Raw genomic sequence first — 23,741 nt, forward strand, 5'->3', positions numbered from 1 at the left:
GATGAGGACCTTCTACGGGCTTGGGACAACGAGTGTGCTTTACTCCCTAGTGAAACTTGGCAGAACTGGTTTAAAGATTGGTTTCGGAGGATGGAGAGGTGTATTGAATGTAGAGGAAATTACTTTGAAAAAATTAAATAAACAAAGCTGTATTGCAAAACTTTCCTAGTACCCTTTGTATTAATGTGGTGATAAAATAATTTCACAAATTTATTTTAAGTGGTAGGTTAAACAGCTTGAAAACCCATGCCCTAATTTAAATGAATTTAACCATGAAAAGTGGTTAAAAAAAGAAGAAAAAATTCAATTTCATACATAAATTAAATTAATAATGCCATAAATTAATCCCTCGATAGCTTAAAATATAGAGAAATATTTGAATGATTTTAATCATGAAAATTGGTTAAAAAAAAAGACAAAATTCATTTTCATATATAAATTAAATTAATAATACCTATATAGCTTAAAAGACAAAAAATAATTATATAAAAAAAGATCTTACCATAATGAGTTTCAAATGTTTCAGGAGGACCAGCAAAAAATTCATCTAATCGGAAATCATTGGGGCCTTTTAGAGTAAAACCAAATCCTTTAGCCTCCCATTTTTTCCTCCAGAGAATATACTCTGAAAATCCACCAGGCCCAGCACATATATCAGCAAAGTATAAAAGTTCATTGGAACCCACCAGTGATTTCTGCAAAATAATATTTAATTAGTTAACAAAAAATCAACTTAACTTTCACAATAGTAATAAATTTTCTTGATGAAATTTCACAGTTTTTGTAATTAATGCTTATGTACCACAGTGAGTTTAACATATAATACAGGGTGGCCACTGAAAGACTGAAGGGTTTGAAAAAGTCATAACTTGTTCATTTTTAATCTTTTTTATTTTTTTTTTTTTACAGGTTATAGAGCATCCCTTGGAGATTAAAATGGCTACATATGATGTTCAGCAACGAGTAAAACTCGTTGCGTTTTTCTATTCCAGAAAGATCAATTATTGAAACTCAGAGAAAATACCGGCAACATTTTAAAGTCCTCCTAGCGATAACATGATTCGGAACCTAATCGCCCGGTTTGAAAGAACTGGATCAGTCGGCGATCTTCCGGGAAGAGGTCCTAAGCGCACTGTGCACACTGACGCATTGGTGGAAGCTGTACAGCAGAGTGCCCTTGAGGATCCATCTGCCTCTACCCGTCGTCGCTCTGCTCAAATAGGCATCGCCAGAACATGGCTTCAGAAGATTCTGAAAGGGTGGTCAGTCTTTCAGTGGCCACATTTTAATCTCCAAGGGATGCTCTATAACCTGTAAAAAAAAAAAATAAATAAAAAAGATTAAAAATGAAAAAGTTATGACTTTTTCAAACCCTTCAGTCTTTCAGTGGCCACCCTATATAAAAGAAATAGGAGTAAGTTTTTTACAAACATGTCATGTTGATTATTAAAATAAATCTTAATATTCAGTCAAAGATCCATTCCTTGAGTCCAAAATAATAGGAAATTAAAAGAAAAAAAAGAAACACTGATGTTACTCTTTTAAAGTAGATATCGGTTATTGACTAAAAAAATGCAAAATTACGAAGAACAAGAATGGACATTCTTATCACTTTACTGTTATTGCCTGATATAAATAGAAAATTTTCTAACTCTAACCTTCTTAACGTTAAGTTCCTATGGAATTTTCATCCAATTAGAAGTAAGATCATAATTTTTCCCTTCACTCCCACAATCCATCTGATTAGTCAATATACTGTGGGTTGTGCCATCTCTATTCATTATTCTATATACTTCTGCTCACATGCCATTAAATAGCTGAATATGTCGGCTGAAAGCCACTTACATTCTTCCTCCTAATTTTTTAAATACCATGTTATTTTATTTTGATTTGTGACATGCCTATTCAAAAGTGTTTGCTTCCTTAAGACAGGAAATGTTTAGTTAATTAAATTTTAATTGCCACACATTACATTATAAAAAAAAAAAAAAAAAAAACTACTAGTTTCAGAGGTGGGTTTGGCAGATTAAGCAACTGTTAATTTATAATGCTTTACTCACCAGTTATTAATTTAACATTATTATAATATAATTTTTGTCAAAATTTTTATACATGTAGGCACCACTTCAGTCAAATGGTCCATGTGACACAACGAAATATAATAATTTTTGTCTCAGTCTTATAAACTTCTGACTTTGTGTGGACATCCCGGAGTATAAATAGAAAACTTAGTTATTTTTATTATTAAAGATAATTTTACATATGCAGTGTGTGCCTGTATACAGGATTTTTTTTTTTTTTTTTTAGTTTTACAAGTAGTACAGTAAAAGTAATTCCAGTACTATTACTGTAATTACTTTTACTGTACTACTTGTAAAACTCATCAAATAGTAGTAGTAGTAGTAGTAGTGGCACTTGATGCAAGAAAGCAAGTGTAGGAGCTTATGCAGCATCAGCCAAAAAAAAAAAAAAAAAAAAAAATCACACCATACCCTCCAATTGCCTGTCCAGTTCCTCCTTAAATTTATTTAACCTATCAACTTCCACAACGACAGATGGAAGTTTGTTCCAGCAATTAACCACCCGCTGGCTAAAGGCAAATTTCCGCACATCTATTCTACATCTATCCTTTCTTAATTTGAACTTATGTCCCCGTAGGTTCGTATTCTGAACAAGTGGGAGGATCCCATCAGAATTCAGCGTGCTCAACCCATTCAAGGCCTTATAGACCTCAATCAGATCACCGCGCAGGTGCCTAGTCTCCAGCCACTGCAATTTGCAGAACTTAAGCCTCTCTTGGTAAGAGGATCCCTTCATTCCCCTCACCAATCGTGTTGCTCTTCTCTGTACACGCTCAAGCAAATCTACATCCTTCCTAAAATGAGGCCTCCAGACCTGTACGCAGTACTCAAGGCGTGGCCTGACCATTGCCTTATACAGAGGGACAATCACCTCCTTTTCCCTGCTAGCAAAATTCCTATATATCATTGACAAAACCCCATGACCTGCCCTAGCAGCCTGTCTACATTGCTCAGAAAACTTCATATCTGACTGCACAATTACTCCCAGGTCTTTTTCATTTTCTACCACCTTAAGTGTAGTACCACACAGTTGGTACGTTTCTCTGGGGTTACTTCTACCCATATGCAGTACTTTGCATTTGTCAAGGTTAAACTTCAGTTGCCACTTCTTAGCCCATCTGCCCAAATTATCTAGATCCTGTTGCAGTAGCACACTGCCATTACTGTCATTAACAACCCTGCCAACCTTCGTGTCATCTGCAAACTTCGACATTAAGCCTGATATACCTTCATCAATATCATTGATAAATATACAAAACAACAGTGGACCCAACACCGAACCCTGTGGGACTCCACTAATAACATTAGTCCACGAAGAGCAGCACCCATTGATTACCACCCTCTGTCTTCTCCCACTTAACCATCCTTTTATCCATTGTAGCAACTTACCCTTAATACCATTCTGCTCCAATTTGTACAGTAGTCTTCCATGCGCAACAGTGTCAAAAGCTTTCCTGAAATCCAAGTATATGATATCAAAATTATTTTTTGCATCCAGTTCCTTTGTGACCACATCATAATAACCAATCAAATTTGTCAGACAAGACTTACCCTTAACAAACCCATGCTGTGTCTGAATTATTGCTGCAGTCTTGTCTAGATGATCCTGCAATGCATCTTTAACCAGTGACTCCATTATTTTACCCGGAACAGAAGTTAAACTAACTGGTCTGTAATTATTCGTGTCACCCTTCGAACCTCCTTTGTGAATTGGGGATACATTTGCACATCTCCAGTCCGTGGGAACCTCCCCTGAATCCAAGGATGCTCTCATAATTATGGCTAAGGGTTTGCTTAGTTGCTTTGCCGCCTCCTTTAATATAACTGGATAGATCCCATCCGCCCCAGGTGCCTTTCTTATGTTTAACTTCAACAATTTCTCCTCCACTTTGCTCTCAGTTATTACAAAATCATTAAGCACACTGCTACAATTTGATAACCTTCTTCCATTTTCAAACTGTAATGATTCCTCACGTGTGAATGTAGATGCAAAATACTCATTCAGTTTGTTTGCTATCTGAGCAGGATCATCAACAGTCGAACCATCGATGTCAAGTGGACCAATCATATTCAGCCCCTTCCTTTTAGAGTTTATATAAGTAAAGAAATCCTTGCTGTTTTTCTTAGCATCTTTTGCCAAAGATTTCTCGTAATCCGCCTTTGCCTGCCGAACCTCCTTTGTGACCTGATTACAGACTAGCTTATATCTGCTACAGGCTTCTGCGTCGCCTGACAATTTATATGCATCCCATGCATTTTTCTTCTCTGTCACGAGTCTCATTAGTTCATTTGATAACCATTTAGGCCTAAACCTTGAACAATATTTCTTCATCGGTATGAAAAGTCTAGTAGCTTCCACGATTAATTCCTTGAATGCTTCCCACTTAGAATTTACTGTTTGTAACATCGTCAGTCGATCCCACTGTACAGAATTTAAAAACTGTCTGAGACCACTGTACTCCCCTTTACGGAAGCAAAAACCCTTTCCTTTACCCCTGATGGTAGTTACCTCTTTGAGTAAATCCCACTTCAGCACACTGTGATCACTGCCACCTAGTGGTTCCTTTATCTGCAAATATTTGATGTTAAATAATTTAACATCAACTAACTGCATTTACTGCAAATAAGCAAAACTGAATATAATGGTGTTTAATGTGAAAAAAAAAACAATTAGTCATTCATCAAATATGCTAAAAATTATTAAAGTATTGTGCAAGGTATTAATGAAAGTAATACTAGGTATGTCTCAATGGAATAATCAGCTTGAAATATTTCTCCTGCTTGGAGGCACCACTTAGAAATCAGAATTCAGCTTGTTCCACCACTAATGGAATGAAAAATACACTATTTTTTTTGGTAGTAGAGTATTTTACCACCCACCCACCCACCTCTTTTGCATGTATGGGCCCTGAGGAGTATGTACATGTATTAAATATATTTTCAATGTTGCTTCAAGAACATTTCAAATAACTTGCCTGTTTATGTAAGAATTGTCTCAAAATCTTATGGTAAGTATTTTTATCTCATATTTCTGCTTCCAAGTAATTGCAGACAGTTAATAAGAGATGGCAATACAAAAATAGATTTTAAAATCACAGGAGTAGATCACCGTGTCAGCCACTGCTTTTTGATTTAAACTTACAAAATATTTTCTGGAATTCAGATCCAGAAGTTAATGAAATTGAATTAAGTGACACATAAATAAATACAGAATATATTATTGTGTTAAAAACAGAAGTAGAGATGATTTTATTAAGAATATGTTTTAATGTTAAGAATTTTTTTGATTCTTTTTTTAATCCTGATTTGATTTTTGACAAAACATTTGCTCTAATTTTGAGAAACCAAGTGAAAGAATGAACATGAACATTTAATATTTTTTTTATATTTAATATTTCATTGTTTCCATTTTTAAAAATTTTCAAAAAGCCACAAAAAAACTGACTCCACAGGGCAAGACCCATTTGTTTAACTTGCTCCTGAAAGGGCTAATCATTGGGAGAGTGTTAATAGCAAATAATATCATATATGCCACTTAAGATAATTATGCATGTAGAATATAGTAGCAGGATAGCAGTTTTGCACTTATTTTTATTTATTTATGACATGTGTTGATGCTGAAATCAAATAATATTTCTTTCTCTAACTAATTTGATATTTGTTTCCCTAAATGCTACAGTGGTATTGTCTAATTAAGAAATTTCATTACTAGCCATTTGAATTTTGATAATGTCAGAGCAATAATGAAAAACACTAAAATAAGAATGTTCATTGGCATAATAAATGTAAATCACAGAAACAGCAAAAGACTTAAGAATGAACATAAACATACCTGTCAAATTTTAGAAAAATGTAAACTGGAAAACTTTTAAAACTATATTAAATTAAATCACTATTTTAAATATAATATACAAAATAGGTAATTTTAATCTATTTTTTCAGCTGTATATTGGTTCCATGTTAATAATAATAACTGCTAATGGTTGAAGCAAACTGGCACTATGAAAGCATTGATGCCAAGAGAGAGAGAGAGATTCAGTGGGAGGATATTACACATCCAGTACCACTGCCAGATTCTAACCCCCAGGACATTCCTAGCTTTATCTTTCATATCAGCACAGTATAAGAGAAACGGTGACAAGAATTCCCAGGGAACTGAAAGATAAAACATATCATCATCGAGGTGTTCTCCATCGATGCCCCCAAGAGATTCAAAACACAATACATGTGAAAAATGCAACATATATATAACACAGAGAAATCCTACTGGAAACCAGAGTCCAGGCTTATGAGTAATCCAGGGGACGTGTTAGAAAATAGAGGCTTTCCACAATATTTCAGAGACAGCACTCAAGGTCACTTCAGTAGTCCAATGCTAAAGGTAATTTGATAATTAAATTAAACCCACACAAGACCTTCAATAAAAGCTGGTGAACCATCCTAAATTCTTTTTGAAACACATCTGAAGACTACCAGCCCAGATGACGCACATATCCTTCCACCAAAACCGAATTTACAGTAATCTCCACCCTCCCACACAGTCACCACAAAACAACCTCTGAAGATTGAACAGAATAGCCACATGGACTTCAGCACTGCTGAAAAAGGAGCACTGCATCTATCTGGTCATGAGCTTCTCTCGGATCAATCACACACATAAAAACAGTCGCAGATGACTGGCAGGAGCCAACACAAATACTCAGAAACACATATCCAAGCCAACTACCCATCACTAATGGAATGAAAAATAGAGTATAACCAACCAGCAAACAGTATTAGCATTAGTAGTGGCATATGATGCAAGAAAGCAAGCTTATACAGCATCAGCCAAAAAAACCCCTCCCATTTCACCTATCCATTCACTCCAAAAGTTTGTCCAGTTTTTGGAGCAAATGGATACATGAAAGGTGATAGGATATATTAGGAACAAAGGACAGTTACAAATAAATCTGTTTCTTTGTTAGCCTATGACCTGGATGATCATGGCACAATAGTAAACAATCTTCAGTTCGTATGTATGATACTTTTACTTTACATAGCTTTATACCATTACTTATTTAATCTGTAATGCACAATTGCCAATTTTAACTTTCGAAAAAGCTGGAGATCAGATAACTGTGAGCAGGAGGAAGACAGGAGTTTTTTTGGAGAAGAATTTTGAAACAAGTAGGAGGTTTTTTAAAATACAAGCTTTGGACTTGAAATTAAATTTCACTGACAACATACACATCTTATATTAAAATATAGCTGTAGGATAGTTTACCAGTACAATACGCTATCAAACATTAGCTTACTTAGTTTTCTGGCTGTGGATTTCTATTTGAATTATCTGAAAGAATAAATTAATATTTAAAAACATGTTCAAAGCTTTCATTTTTGCAAATTTTCAAAACGAAAATTTCCTAAAAAGGGTGACAAATCCCTCCCATCCAATTATTGTCCCATTGCAATTACTTCTACTCTTTCTAAAGTAATGGAGAAATCAATTAACCGGCAACTCTTAAACTACCTAGAAACCTTCCGTCTGATCAATGATCGCCAGTATGAATTCCGTCAGTGTTGATCCACTGGTGATATTCTGGTTTATGTTACCCATTTATGGACTAATTCAATGGAAAAGTTCGGTGAAACACAAGCAGTTGCTCTTGACATCTCAAAGGCTTTCGATCGTGTTTGGCATAAAGGTCTTCTAAACAAGCTTCCATCTTATGGTTTTCCAACTGTTTTTTGTTATTGGTTATCCAGTTTTCTCTCTGATCGCTCACTGAGGATGATGGTAGATGGCTCTCTGTCTTCTATCTTCTCCACTAATGCCGGTGTCCCCCAAGGTTCAGTTATTTCCCCAACTCTTTTCCTCTTGTATATTAATGACCTTCTTCCATTGACTGGAAATCCCATCCATAGTTTTGCCGATGATAGCACATTGCATTCCACTTTCCATTTTGTGAAAACTTGCTCTGCTCAATCAGCTTCAACTTCTCGAAAATCTGCTACCAGTTCCTTAAATGCCAATCTCCAGTAATTAAATGCCAATCTCCAGGTAATTCTCCAGTGGGGCAAAGACAACTAAGTTGATTTCAACCCTTCTAAAACTCAGTCTTGTCTTATATCTCGCAAAAAGGATTCTTCTGCTCCTATACTTACTTTAGTGACACTCCGATTTCTAGGCAAAATGATATATCTCTTTTGGGGATTACCCTGACTTCTAGTCTCTCTTGGCACAAGCACATTACAAATATTGTTTCCTCTGCATCTAAAAAACTTGGTTTTCTCTTTTGCTCTCGGCGTTACTTTTCTTCCAAACAGATGTTCACTCTGTACGAATCGCAAATCCACCCCACCATGGAATATTGTTCCCACATCTGGGGTGGTGCCCCCAAAACCTCTCTCAGGTTTCTTGATTCCATTCAGAAGAGGGCAGTTAGGTTAATTAATGATTCATCTCTAACAGAGTCTCTCCACTCGCTGTCTCATAGATGTACTGTTTCTGCTGCATGTCTCTTCTACAGATATTTCCATGGGCACTGTTCTTTTGAATTGGCTTCTATAATTCCCGTTCTCTCTTTAAAAACAGTCCGAACATGTGACGCCACCAGCCAACATCCATTTACTGTCCAACTTCCAACTCAGAACCAACTTTTCATCTTCCTCATTTATAAATTCAACTGCCATTTTCTGGAACAATCTTCCTTCGTATGTATTTCCTGAAAATTACAGTCTACAGAAGTTCAAGTCCAATGTCAACAAATATCTTCTTTCGTCTTCTCAACTTCCAACCTAAGCACGGTACTAAGTACTATAGGTTTTAATACCTTTCGTGTTTGGGGTTTACATAAAAAAAAACTTGGACATTTATTCAAAGACGGTCAATGTGTATGCACATGCTTCAAAATCTTTACTTCAGTGGAATGTATTAATTAAAAAGTGTCTAAATCTATCTTTCCTTTTAGAACTTCTTTCAAAATAGTAGTAAATGTCCAGCAAATATTCATTCACTTTTGCAGGAAGGCATGTAGCTCCCTTTTTTCTGTACACAAATTAATGAGATGACAAGGACAGCCTATTATCACCAAATGCACAATCGTCTTTTAATATCCTTACTACTCTAGTTTTTAGGACTACCACATAACAGGGGCTTCATCAACACGCTTTTAGGTTGTTCAGAAGATGTACCCTGTGGAGACACCCTTCCATAATAATTACTGGTGCAAGCTGCTTTCAACTTAATGATTATTTTTTTTTACATAAAATCATCACAATGGGATATAGCTTGAAATCACTTTGATTACCATCATCTATAAAAATCAAAAATAACCCATTTTTCAGAGTCATCACTACTACTTCTTTCCCTACCTGTGCAATTTTGCTAGCATGTATGATATCATTCTCACTATGAAATGTTACACATAATTTTGCATTTCTTTCAATGTACTGCATGCTGTCCTTATGCATATTTGTTTGCAAATGTCTGACTTTCCTTCTGCTTAAAATAAAAAAAAATCACATCTACATATGGTACACAAAGCAAATGTGTTACATTGAAAATCATGCACATACGTCTTTTAAAATTTTATGTTGCATTTCTTTTTTGGCATCTTACTGAATGACATTGTTAATTACCTATGCACCACATAAGTACAATGAAACACTGTAGTCACCATTACAGAGATCAGCTAAGGTTTTTTCTGCAACTTCATATACGAGGTGCTATTCAAATGTTCCCGAAATTTAAATGTTATGCGGAAACTGTCTAGTACAGACTTGTGGTGCTAGGTAATGCTGCATGCATCCTATGTGACTCAGTGCGCCATGTGGTGTCAGGCTGGATAGAGTCATTGAATAATTTTTGTTATTCAATAGTTATTGAATAACAAAATTGTCATTGAATAGTTATGTGCAGTTCTTTGGCAGTGTGTTTCACGTAGTTTGCAATTGTTGCAATGGCTGCTGTGAGAGAGCAACGTGCTTCCATAAGAAGTTGAAACAAGCTTTTGGGGACAATGCTTTAGGCCAGATGCAGACCTACTACAGTCAGTTCTGCTATTACGTGGTACATGCGTTCCTAAAAAACTCTGTGCTATGGTATTTTGCGCATTAAAAACAACAGGGCTTATGGGAAAATAGAGATCAGTGTGGTAAGTAAAACACTAAAAAAGTTAGAAACCCAAAAAAATTGCTAACACAGATTCAAATATCTTAAATTTATAATAAATAAATAAGATAGTATGAATCAGAGCTGTAATACTCAATATGTTCTACGTTGATAATAATATTAGTAAATTAATAAGAGGAGTTTACCTCAATATAGCACGTAGAACACTTCCGTATGATACCCTCCAGAAATTAAAACGGAAAAAACGAAAAAAATCGACAACTTACCGGTATATAAAACGATTTTCCTTCCTAGAGGAAGGAAAATCGTTTTGAATATTTTCGTTAGATTCTTTTAATTGCATTAATTTGAATTTTAATTGTTTTAAATTGATTTTGAATTGTGTTAAATTGATTATTTAATTATTTATATTTTACTTTAATGTACCGGTAAGTTGTTGATTTTTTCGTTTTTTCCGTTTTAATTTCTGGAGGGTATCATACGGAAGTGTTCTACGTACTATATTGAGGTTTACTAATAAATAAATAAATATTAGAGTAAGTAGAGCATGTAATATATGCATTACATACTAATATTTCTGTTCACTGACTTTTTCTTTTTTTTTTTTTTTATTGTAAAATTTAAAACAGTAAAAAAGATAAGCAATCAATAACGATGAACATGGCGCACACAAATTGCACCAGTGAGATACGGAGTAACAAGTTTATGAACCTTAAAAAATAGGAACGAAGAGAAAATGCTGAAAATTCATTTAAGTTTTTTATATAATTGAAGATTTCATTGAAGGGGAAACATTTCACCATAATAACGTAAAAACCCACAGCTAGCAATCTTATTGCAAATGCAATAAGATCGAGTTTACTACCATTTATAATAGAATGCCCTAACAGAAAAGCCCAATAAACTGGAAACTGCAAATTGTTTTTATTATTTTATGGTAGTGACCTCCAGAAATGTGCTCCTCTGCTCACGCTATCACGCCTCACAAAATTTCTGTCTGAAGAGAAAAATGTGAGCTCCTGAAAACATGAGTCAGCCTACAATATCACCTGCTATTTTGTGAATACAGCGAATGACACGTGTATCTCCGACCAACACAACTACAGTAAATGGGAAATATAGCTCTTAAACATTTGACATTTTTTAAGCTTCGTAAACTTGTACGTATTGCTGCGCAGGTTGCTATTTTCAGCTTGGTGCCAGGTTTTGAGTTCACCTTGTGTTACTCGCAGACGAAATCACGCATGAGGCAACGTGAAAATCGTGTTATACTTTCATTGTTCCCTAATATACCAGTTGTGTTGGAGTAAATTTGCATTGCCAAAATGCGTGTTATAGCAGGACTGACTGTACTGGTTTAACCATTTTAAAAATGGTCGAATGTTGGTTGATGATGACGATCGCTCTGGGCATCCACCATCGAGCAGTACCCTGGAAAATGTCGCAAAAGCTAGGTTGGCGATCCGAGAAGACCGCAGGCAGACCATCCACAACATTTGTAGCATTGTAGGACTATCATATGGCACGTGTCAGCAGATTTTGTCAGACGAGTTGAACATGAAAAGGATTGCAGCCAAGTTCGGGCTATGGGATGAATGCCGGTGTCTTTTTTTAATAGTTTTGAATTAATTTTTACATTTATTCAAAGTCTACTCTTAAATCAGTTATTTTTTTTAGTAGGAAGGACTTGTAGAACTTTGTATTAAGAATATCTGCTATTTAATTATCATAATTTTTTTATACATAATTTTGCTAGCATATATAAAACTCACCTTTTATAATTTTCGTTTATGAATTCATTGATTAATGAATGATCTAAAACATCACACCAGTTTATTTTAATTTTATGTGTATCAATAAAGTCCTCACTTAAAGACTGGTATTTAGTTAACTGTTTCACGTCTAATTTGTCTAATAATTGCTCAACGATGTCTTCTGATAACTCCTGATATTTAATTATAATTTGCAAATCTAATTCATCAGAAAATTCAAGAATAAAAGTACTACTAAGTGCTTGATATTGAGTTACTTTTTTCATGTTTAATTTTTCTTTTAATTCCCAAATAAATTCCTCAGATAATCTTTGAAACTGAGATAAATTCCCAGTTTAGCTAATCTGCATGTTCTTTAATAAACTCTTCAGAGATAGCTTGATGTTTAGATATTATATTCCAGTTAATCTTTTCATGAACTTCCTCTATAAAGCTTTCTGAGAGTTTTTGTTCTTTAGAAATAATATTCCAAAGATAATTCTTACGTTGTCTAACTGCTAAGAGAGAGTAGGATCTCTAGACACTTCATCTGATTTTACAGTATTAGGTTTAAAGGGATAGTCTTCAGGAATTTTCATTTAATTATAAATTATTTTTTCAATTATAAATAAAATCTTTATAAATAAAGTTTGTTATAAATAAAGTCTTTTCTTTGCTTACTTCTATTAATTTATTTTCAAATTTTTGTTCTCCAATAAATAGTTTAAATGTAACGAAAGGGAATTCCTCGCCACTTCAAAAATAAATTGTTAATTTACTATAAGTGTCATCAGTTAATTTCATATCTTCATCTAATAATATGCCACTACGCATTTCGTCATCATTGTAATAGTTAGTTATTTGGTTTTTAGGAACATTGGCAACTAAGGCCATATTGCTCCGGGGATATGCAGTGGTCATTCCCTGACCTTTTTGCAACCTCCGAATTTTGTGGTCACGGACTCGAACCCCGGTCTAATCAAGAAGCGTGGGCTATGCACTGCTGCTCCTGCCCACCTGGCTACGGAGGTGCCGACATTGTAGTAGTAGTGGTGGTGGTAGAGGCATGTGATGCAAGGAAGCACGCGTATGAGCTTATGTAGCATCAGCCAAAAAAAAAACAATTTCACACAACCATTCCCTCTAAAAGTTGGACCAGTTCCTCCTTGAATTTATTTAAGCTATCAACTTCCACAACGACAGATGGAAGTTTGTTCCGGCAATTAACCACCTGCTGGCTAAAGGCAAATTTCTGCACATCTATTCTACAACGGTCTTTCCTCATTTTGAATTTATGCCCCCTTAGGTTTTTAATTTGAGCAAGCAGAAGAATCCCATCAGAATTCAGCATGCTCAACACATACAAGGCCTTATACAACTCAATCAGATCACCTTGCAGGTGCCTAGTCTCCAGCTGCTGCAATTTGAAGAACTTAAGCCTTTCTTGGTAAGACCACCCCCTTTGTTGCCCTTACCAATCTTGTTGCCCTTCTCTGTACACGCTCAAGCAACTCTACATCCTTCCTAAAATTAGGCTTCCAGACCTGTATGCAGTACTCCGGGTGTGGCCTGACCATTACCTCCTTTTTCCTGCTAGCAAAATTCCTGTATATCATTGACAATACCCCATTACCTGCTCTGGCAGCCTGTCTGCACTGCTCAGAAAACTTCATATCTGACTGCCCAATCACTCCCATGTCTTTTTCATTTTCTACCACCCTAAGCGTAGTACCACACACTTGGTACGTTCCTCTGGGGTTACTTCTACCCATATGCTGTATTTTGCATTTGTCAACGTTAAACTTCAGTTGCCACTTCTCAGTCCATCTGCCCAAGTTTTCTAGATCCTGTTGCAATAGCACAACTGCTGTAGATGTCTTTGTCATTTTTTTGAAATCTTTCCTGATTTCTGCCCAAACACGGTCAATCCATTCATTTGCCATTGTTGGATCAGCAGATCGAGATTCTCCACTAATTTTTGCATAAATGATGTTATGTCGGTTTTTAAATTGATCCAGCCAACCGTTGTTAGACAGAATTGTCACGTCCAAATTGTTTAGCAAAATTTTCCACTTGAGACTTCAAGATCAGACCGACTATTGAAAATCCAGCACTTCTTTGTGTGGTGAACCATTGAAGCAATGTTTCCTCAACATTTGTAACCTCGCACTTTCTAAATTTTTTTTTTTTTTTTTTCAGTTATGTTCTTTTCCAGTGCCGACATTTAAACATCTTTATTCTTCCACAATGTCAATACACTTGAAGAGGACAAAGAAAACTTTTTACACACTTCAACATTTTTTGCACTACATTCTAACTCACTAATAATTTAGACTTTTTTGCAAATTGAGACACTTTCTTTTGTTAGCAGACATGTTTCCGAAGGAAGGGTTCGTTTCTAACTGATTTTACTTTAAAATGATAAAGTGATCTGCATACAATGTTCCTAGAAGTCCCGAAATGCATACAATGTTCCTAGAAGTCCCGAAATGCATACAGAGTTCTTAGAAGTCCCGAAATGCATACAGCGTTCTTAGAAGTTCTAAAATTGTCTTGTATTCAAGGTTCAGTGGATACAAGACAATCTGTAAATAGGGTAATGAGACAAGCGGAATGCACAATTGTATAGCCCCTGTCCCTGGAGGACAAGGTCATAAACCAGCCACTAATCTAATCAGGTGGTCAAAAAGCTAAGTCGCCCTTTTCATTTTCATCTATTCCAAGAATTGGGTTTTTTAGACTACCCAAATAATTAAGAATGCTTGCATAGTTACCAAAATTTGTTCGGTATATCCGTGTAGTACGCTTGTTATAACAGTGAGCGATTGTATGGGAATATGCATAAATTAAAATCATTATGGTTTTTTCCTCATTACAGCTGTGATCTCGTTATTTCCGTGCTCATTATAACCAAGTTCAATTGTATACAAGACATATTCTTATCATAGATCTATTAAAATGAAACCTAGAGAAGCAAAGCTGGAAATGAAAAAACAGTCTATAATAATCTTTACAAAAAAGGAATTATCAGAATCTAAACCCAGGTTTCATATTGGTGATAAGGTTAGAATCAGTAGATACAAAACAGTGTCAATAAAGGCCTATTTAGCTAACTTTACAGAGGAAGTAAAGCCTACTACATATAAGATAAGACTTAAATAATGAATAAATACAAGGTACATTTATGAACAAGAGTTAGTAAAATATAATAAGCAGGATGATGTTAATCAAATATAAAAAATTATTATAAAAAAAAAGGAAATAAATATCTCATTATATGAAAAGGCTATTCAGATACATTTAATTCACGAATAGATAAAGATCTAATTAAATTGAATAATGTCCCAATGCTAATGGTATGAATTTTATTGACCAAGATATCTCTCTTACTATCAAACAGGCTTAGAGCTTTTATGTTTACTTCTACTGAACAAACTTCATGCTTTTTGTTTCATAGTTCTTAGTTGTTCTTTTTCCTCAAATAAACACTGTTTATAGTCATCAAACATTATTCTTTTTTAATTACACATTTCTTAATTCCTTCTGATTTCTTTTCCACTTTCTCTTCAATTTTATATGCATACGTTTTTGATCTTAAACCTATTAATTTTTTTATAATTTTTCCATTACATTCATCCTACATTTTTTCCAATTATTTTCTTATTTAATCTAGGAATGCTATATTTATTATTTTCTAGATAATCTGATATATGAAAGTAGTGTATTATGTCTTTCATATCTTCATAAAAGTGATCAGTCTTAATATCATATATAAAACTGTCCATATCTGTATATACAAGGCTTAGATTTTCACCATATTTAGGTTTCATGACATCATAATGAAAAGTACACTTAACAGCTTAGGATATACCTAAAATACACATTCCAATGTATAAAGGTTCATCTAACGTTACTAATGATTTTTTCATATGAACTGCAGATAATTTTTCATCAAATATATCTCACTTCTCAAAGGTAGGTCTCACTATTAATTTTTCAACTTTTATTTCTATCACAACATAATCTAACATCAAACGTTGGATGTTAAGACTATGGAAAATTTTATATTTTCCATAGTCTTTCCATAAACAGATTTATTCATTAATTTGTAGAAATCTTTCTCAAATGCACTGTCAGCTTTAATTCATTTATTTGTATTAAAATCTATGTATGAGTTTAACAGGTTAGATTTTTTGAATTCTAATACTCTATGCATTTTTTAGTTTTAGCCCTAATTCTAAATACTTCAAGTTTCTATAATGTAATACTAGTAAAATAATAAGAGGAGTTTACCTCAATATAGTATGCAGAACACTTCCGTATGATACCCTCCAGAAATTAAAACGGAAAAAACGAAAAAATCGACAACTTACTGGTACATTAGAGTAAAATATAAATAATTAAATAATCAATTTAACGCAATTCAAATCAAATTAAAACAATTAAAAATCAAATTAACGCAATTAAAAGAATCTAACGAAAATATTCAAAACGATTTTCCTTCCTGAAGCTGACAACGCTTTTTGACCAAGAAGCACGAACCGAGGCTTCATGTTGATTTACACAAATATTAAGAGAAAATCGGGTCGAACCTTGGTAAGACGAGTCGCAATCACCGCAAGATATGTTGTATACCAGATCATTAATTTGTGTTGCGAACGCTGAAAGAACCGAGCGATTGTTCAGTATAGTGTGTAACTTCCGTATTGGCCTAGCTACAATTTTAAATTCGGTATCTTTAAAGAATCTGTTCAGCTGTTTGTGCCACTGTTCAACATATGGGACAGAAATAAAGTATTTTTTGATATTACTATTGTTGATAGGTGTAGTATTTTGTATCCTATCCTTAGCTTGTACCCTAATTCGGTTTATTGTGGTAATGGAATAACCCCTGTTTAAGAATCTGCTAGTTAATATTTGTATTTCTGAGTCCAAAGCAGATTCCGTCGTTGAATATTTATAGGCATTAAGAAATTGATTAAAGATAATCAGGAAGGAAAATCGTTTTGATTATTTTCGTTAGATTCTTTTAATTGCGTTAATTTGATTTTTAATTGTTTTAATTTGATGTGAATTGTGTTAAATTGATTATTTAATTATTTATATTTTACTCTAATGTACCGGTAAGTTGTCGATTTTTTCGTTTTAATTTCTGGAGGGTATCATACGAAAGTGTTCTACGTACTATATTGAGGTAAACTCCTCTTATTATTTTACTAATATTATTATCAATGTAGAACATATTGAGTAGTACAGCTCTGATTCATACCATATAATGTAATACATACAGTTATGCCCCTGTATCCGCTGAATCAGTTACCCACAGAAAAAAAAAAACGAAAAAACTTAACACATACTACTCGCAAGTCCAATACGATGCTTCCCCTTATTTTTTACACTGTTGTGTATGGTCTGGTCACCAACATTATAATGGTTCTTTAGAGATTTAATGGAGGCACCATTTTCAAATATTTGAATAATTTCAAGTTTTTGTTTAATTTGAAAGCACAACTCTTGCATTTGCCAATTATTTTTACAATTTCTAAACAAAAAAAAAAAAAAAAAAAAAATTCCAACCATCCTGACATAAATAACGAAACAAAATTTGTCCTTTTGCAGTGCGACAGAACACAACAATCGATGCGACACACTAAATCAAACTAAACATTTGGTCTCTTCCCCCACCCCCTTTTTTTGTTTTGAGTGGTAGGTGTGAAGACAGCGGAGGTTGCAAGACAATAGTTACACTAATCTCCCAATGACGACTTATAACACCGGTTCTTGTTGCTTATTTATGACTTGCAAAACATCTGTTTATACCTAATTCTAGTTATTACTTGAATTCTATGATTTCTGGTCGATATTTTTTTTAAAATTTGGAGTCTTGAAGTGTCGTGGTTAATTCAATACCGGTAAATCAAGGGCCTGCTATACTTCATTATTACAATATTTAATGTTGGTAATGTCTTCATCATCATTGTCAGCCATTTTCAATCCACTGCAGGATGAAGGCCTCTCCAGCAACTTTCCAGTTCCTTCTGTTTTGAGCACTGGCCATCCATTTACTACCCACAAACTCATGAATTCATCTATCCATCTCCGCCTTTGTCTTCCAGGTTTTCTTCTAGCTCCTCTTGGATAGCATTCTGTTATTTTCTTAGTCCATCTGTCATCATGTCTTCAAGCTATGTGTCCTGCCCAAGACCATTTTAGTTCTTTAGTATTGATAAGAATGTCCTTTACTTGAGTTTGCTGCCTAATCTATGTGTTTCTCTTCTTATCTAACAGTCTGATTCCCAATATAATTCGTTCCATTCTTCGTTGTGTAGTTCTCAGCTTCTCTTCCATTCTTTTGGTGAGTGCCCAAGTTTCACTTCCATAAGTCATGGTGGAGAGTATACATTGGTTCATTATTTTACGATTCAGATAAACTGGGATATTGCTCTTCAGTATGTGACTATATTTCCTGAATGCTATCCATCCAAAATTTATTCTTCTCTTGACTTCCAGCCATTTATTATTATTACAGCTAATAACTTGTCCCAGATAAGTATATGACTCCACCTTTTCAATTACTGCTCCTTCAATCATTATTTCCCTTTCTGTGCCATACTTGTTCATCATTACTTTTGTTTTAGCCATATTCATCTTTAGTCCAAAATCCTTACTAATTGTGCATAAGTGATTAAGATTTTCCTCTAATTCTTTGGGATCGTGGCTTATGACCACAATGTCATCTGCAAATCGTAAATGGTTTAGGTACTCTCCGTTCACATTGACTCCTTTCTGCGACCAGTCTAATCTTCTCAAAGCTTCCTCAAGGGCAGCAGTAAACAGCTTCGGAGATATTGTGTCTACTTGTCGAACTCCTTTCTCAATTTTAAATTTCCTACTGTCTTTGTCTAGTCAAATAAAGGAGCTAACACTCTCATATATTTTCTTCAAAATCATAATATATGGGGTATCTATGCCTTGTCTTTGCAGTGCCCGAAACATTGCCTTATGCTGTATGGAGTCAAATGCCTTTTCATAATCCACAAATGTCAGGCATAATGGTGTTTTATATTCATTTGCTTTCTCCATTAGCTGTGATATTACGTGAAGGTGATCCATAGTTGAGAATCCTGTCCTAAAGCCAGCTTGCTCTTTCGGTTGATTCTCATCAAGTATTCTTTCTAATCTGTTAGTAATGACCCTTGTGAACAACTTGCAGATGTGGGATAACAAGCTAATTGGTCTATAATTTCCAATTTCTGATTTATCTCCTTTCTTATGCAGCAAAAACTATGATTGCATTATTCCACTGCTTAGGCGTCACACCTTTTCTAATGCACTTTGTGAAGAGCCTTGCCAGTTTTTGTGTTACGTCTCTTCCTCCCAATTTTAACAACTCTACAGTAACTTCATCTTCCCCCGGGGCTTTCCGATTCTTCATTTTCTTCAATGCATGTTCTACCTCATCAGGAAGAATATCGGGTATGTCGTATGTGTTGCTACTTTGCAATCCATCTTCTCCACTGCTGGTATCATTCCCTCGCTCCTTGTATAATTCTCTATAGTAGTCTTCTGCTATTTGAATTATGCCTTCTCTGCTGTTTATAAGTACACCATCGCTATTTGTCAGTTTCAGTATCATTTGTCTTTCTGTATTACTGCTCATGGCTGCTGATTTAAATCCTTTGTTTTCCCTTAATGCTTGTTCTACTTTTCTTGTGTTAAATCTTCTTATGTCCTCTCTGAGTCTCTTTCTAATGGCTTTGCATAACTCAGTATACTCAATTTTCTCCCTATCAGTGTTTTTCTTGCTTTCATTTGTCGTCTTCGGTTCACCACAACAAGTGTTTCTTGACTAATTTTTTCTTCTTTGGATTTCTTTTTCCCTATAGGTTTCTTGGGCTTTATCACTTTCAGAAAGTTGTAATATTCCTCGTCGATATCTTGGTCCTGAGCAGTCTGCAGAAGTTCAAACTGGTTCTTAAGTTCCAGTACATACTGCCTTTTCTCCTCCTCTGTTATCTCAAAGACCTTTGTATTATTTACTCGAGTCAGTTTTTTCCTTTCCTACATCTATATCAAGTGTACATCTTACCATTCTGTGATCACTTCCAACATTTACCTTATTCAGGACGGTAACATCATTCACAATATATCTTCTGTTAGTGAGGATGAAGTCGACTTCATTAGTTGTTAATCCATTTGGACTCTTCCATGTCCACTTTCTGTTCACCCTTTTCTTGAAAAAAAGTGTTCATTACTGACAGTCCTTGAGATTCTGCAAATTCCACAGGTCTTTCAGCTCTTTCATTTCTTTCACCAATTCCAAAATTTCCTATAGTCCGCCCCCCCCTTCTGCACTCTTTTGTCTTTTTCCAACCTTAGCATTGAAGTCCCCCATAATAATAGTGGGTTTTCTGCTAGATGAGCAGAAAACCCACTAACAGTCTCTCCTGTTAGTGGGTTTTCTGCTCATCTAGAAGACTCTCAATTTCGGTGTACATTTCTTCAACCTCTTCATCATCATGGCTTGATGTTGGTGCATAAATCATTATAATCTTTAGCTTGTACCTCTTAGAAATCTTGAGTATTTGTCTTGACACCCTTGGTGATGTACTTTTGAATTCCAAAATGTTGTTTTTAAAATCTTTATGGACCAGAAACCCAACTTCACCTTCACTCCTTTCACTGTTTCCATTGGTGTACAGCAGATTTCCACTTGATAAACTTATAAGTGATTCATTTCTTCTTCTTGTTTCAGCCAAACCGATGATATTCCAATTCACATTTTCTAATTCTTTTTCCAGCTCTAATATCCTGTCTTCACCGATGAGTGATCTTATGTTATAACAGGCCAATTTCAGTTTCCGTCCATGGCAGCCTGGTCGTACCCAGAGATTCTTAGCACCCTCTGCTTCCACTCTGATCTTCTCATTGCCGTAAGAGGGAGAGTGAAAGCTGCTGGGGACTGAGGTCCCATTTGTTTTGTCGTGCTGTCATATGCTGGAGGGTTTGGCTCACGCTGACCAGGCGTCTTGAAGTAAACCACTCTGCAGATTCGTTGCCACCTAAGTGACGTAACAGGGCTTACCATCGAGGTGTGCATGAGTGGATTTTAGGAGGCAGGCCAACCGGACTTCTCTTAAATCTTCTGTAATAGAGAGATATTGGATCAATCAGTGTTTTAGGCTGAGTGTCTGATAACACACAGGATACCTGTTCCCCTCTAAGCCCCTGGTAATGTCTTACTGTGTTTAATTTTTCAATTAAACTCTATTATACTTATGTTCAAGAAAATCACGTTACAGATGGGATCAGCAGGTGTTCGTTTATATCCACAGTTTCAGCCATCCACATCTTGGAACGTATCCCCCGTGGATACAGGGGTCTTACTGTACTTTTCTTTATTATATAATGTAGTCATTAATTGTGGATATTTTTTGTTTATACTTACATGTTCAGGAGCTAAAGAAAATATTATGTAAATCATGTAATTCTTCTAAATAACATCCAGTTTCATAATCATCAGGTATTTGAGTTACATCTATATTTGCATCAACCCATTTAAATCCTCCATAAGGTAAATATTCACTCATCGCCCATACATATTATTTGTGTCTAAGTACATTAAGAATGTCGATAATCCATTTTTATTAAAATCTTTTTTTTTTTTTTTTTTTTTTTTTTTTGATACTTATTATTTGCTTTTGTATATCTAGTGCAACATTGGTTAATTCCACCTATAATACCTTTTTCAGTCATTAAGTACATATCGATATCAGTTAGTAACTGTAATTCAATATTTTTTATTTTTAACATTACATTCTAGGATAAACTAGGAGCTGTATAATACAAAGCAGGGTCTAATTTATAGCCATCTAAACAAACATCTCTAAATAAATTTTTCAAATATATCAGCTAATCAGCAGACACTTTTAAATTAAACAACACATCAGTTTTTAAATACAAATTGGAATATTCATCCATGTTTTTATGTGAAATTCTTTCCAAACCTTTTTGTGCGTGAATGTAATCTTCTTCAGATACATCACTTTCGTTTGATATACTAGAAAATTTTTCTCTCTTGGGTTCTCTTTCATTTTTTTGCAATAACGTTAATATTAATCAAGAGTATCTCTCTCTCTGGTTGCCTCTCGAACATGCTGCTATAGAAAACAATCATCCAATATATCCAAAAAAGTCTTGCTACTGTACAAGTGATCGACCCACGTTCCAGTCAAAATCTGGGAGGTTAAAATCACCCATTATAAGACATTCTGATTAACTGGCCCACTCCATTTCTCTGTACAATTGTTCATTGTACGCGTTAGAGCCATTAGGCCAATAATACACTCCAACTCTCATTTTTGCTTTCCCAGTGCTTATGACACACCAAACTGACTCAACATTACCCTTTACATCTATGTCAACTGAATGCACTTCCTTAGATTTTATGTTTCTTAACTAACAGCATAACCCTTTTGACTTCCTGTCTATACTTTCTGTGCACATTGTACTCCCCAAATTCCAATTCTGCACTGCTTATATTTGTGTGATACCAAGTCTCTGATATCCCAACAATAATCGCCATTGATGCCTTGACCAGCACTTCAAAGTCATCAAATTTATTTACTATACTCTTAGCATTGGTGTGAATGCAAGTATACATGCACCTGTTCTTACTCTTAGTTACCCTAACACAGCCCATGTATTTATTTGTTCCATGATGACTTAGTATTTAGTATTAGTAGAGGCATATGATGCAAGAAAGCAAGCTTATGCAGCATCAGCCAAAAAAAAAAACACTTCCATTTTACACCTCCGTTCATTCGAAATACCTGTCCAGCTGAGCCTTAAATTTATTTAGGCTATCAACATCCACAGCAAGGGATGGAAGTCTATTCCACCAACCAACTACCCGCTGGCTAAAGGCAAATTTCCGCACATCTATCCTACATCTGTCTTTCCTCAATCTAAATTTATGCCCTCTCAGGTGATTATTCTAAGCAAGAGGAAGAATCCCATCGGCATTGAGCATGCTCAAACCATTCAGGGCTTTATACACCTCTATCATCTCACCACGCCGGTGCCTAGTCTCCAGACACTGTAATTTGCAAAACTTAAGACTTCCTTCGTAAGAGCAACCCTTTGTTCCATTCACTAATCTTGTTGCCCTTCTCTGTACTCGTTCAAGCAGCTCTACATCCTTCTTTAAATGAGGCCTCCAGACCTGTATACAGTACTCAAGGTGTGGCCTGACCATTGCCTTATACAAGAGAATAATCACCTCCTTATCCCTGCTAGAAAAATTCCTGTATATCATTGACAAGACACCATGAGATACTCTTGCAGCCTGTCTGCACTGCTCAGAGAACTTCATATCTGCCTGCACAATTACCCCCAGGTCCTTTTCATTCTTTACCACTGTCAGTGTAGTACCACAGAGTTGATACATTGCTCTGGGGTTACTGTTTCCCATATGTAGTACTTTACATTTGTCAATGTTAAAATTCATTTGCCACCTCTCAGCCCATCTGCTCAACCTTTCCAGATCCTGTTGTTTTCTGTATTTATAAATGATATTGATTATGGTATATCGAGCTTAATGTCCAAGTCTGCAGATGATACAAAGGTTGGCAGGGTTGTTAAGGACACTACTGACAGTATGCTGCTGCATAGTGTCAGTAGTGTCCCAACACTGAACCCTGAGGGACTCCACTAATAACATTAGTCCACGATGAGCAGTATCCATTGATTACCACTCTCTGTCTTCTCCCCCTCAACCATCCCGTTATCCATAGC

The 23,741-nt window shown here is 35.1% G+C and overlaps 1 protein-coding gene across 1 annotated transcript in view; it reads right to left on the minus strand.

Moving 5' to 3' along the window:
- Positions 1 to 23,741, minus strand: part of Cmtr1 (Cap methyltransferase 1) — a 379,789-nt gene that overhangs the window by 204,941 nt on the left and 151,107 nt on the right. The window contains exon 10 of the mRNA XM_090376649.1: positions 503 to 695. Coding sequence (XP_090232775.1) covers positions 503 to 695 — 193 coding nt within the window. The remainder of the gene's footprint in view (positions 1 to 502; positions 696 to 23,741) is intronic.

Source organism: Mastigoproctus giganteus, chromosome 6, assembly GCF_048544385.1.
Source record: "Mastigoproctus giganteus isolate SK-2022 chromosome 6, ASM4854438v1, whole genome shotgun sequence".
Taxonomy (NCBI): domain Eukaryota; kingdom Metazoa; phylum Arthropoda; class Arachnida; order Uropygi; family Thelyphonidae; genus Mastigoproctus; species Mastigoproctus giganteus.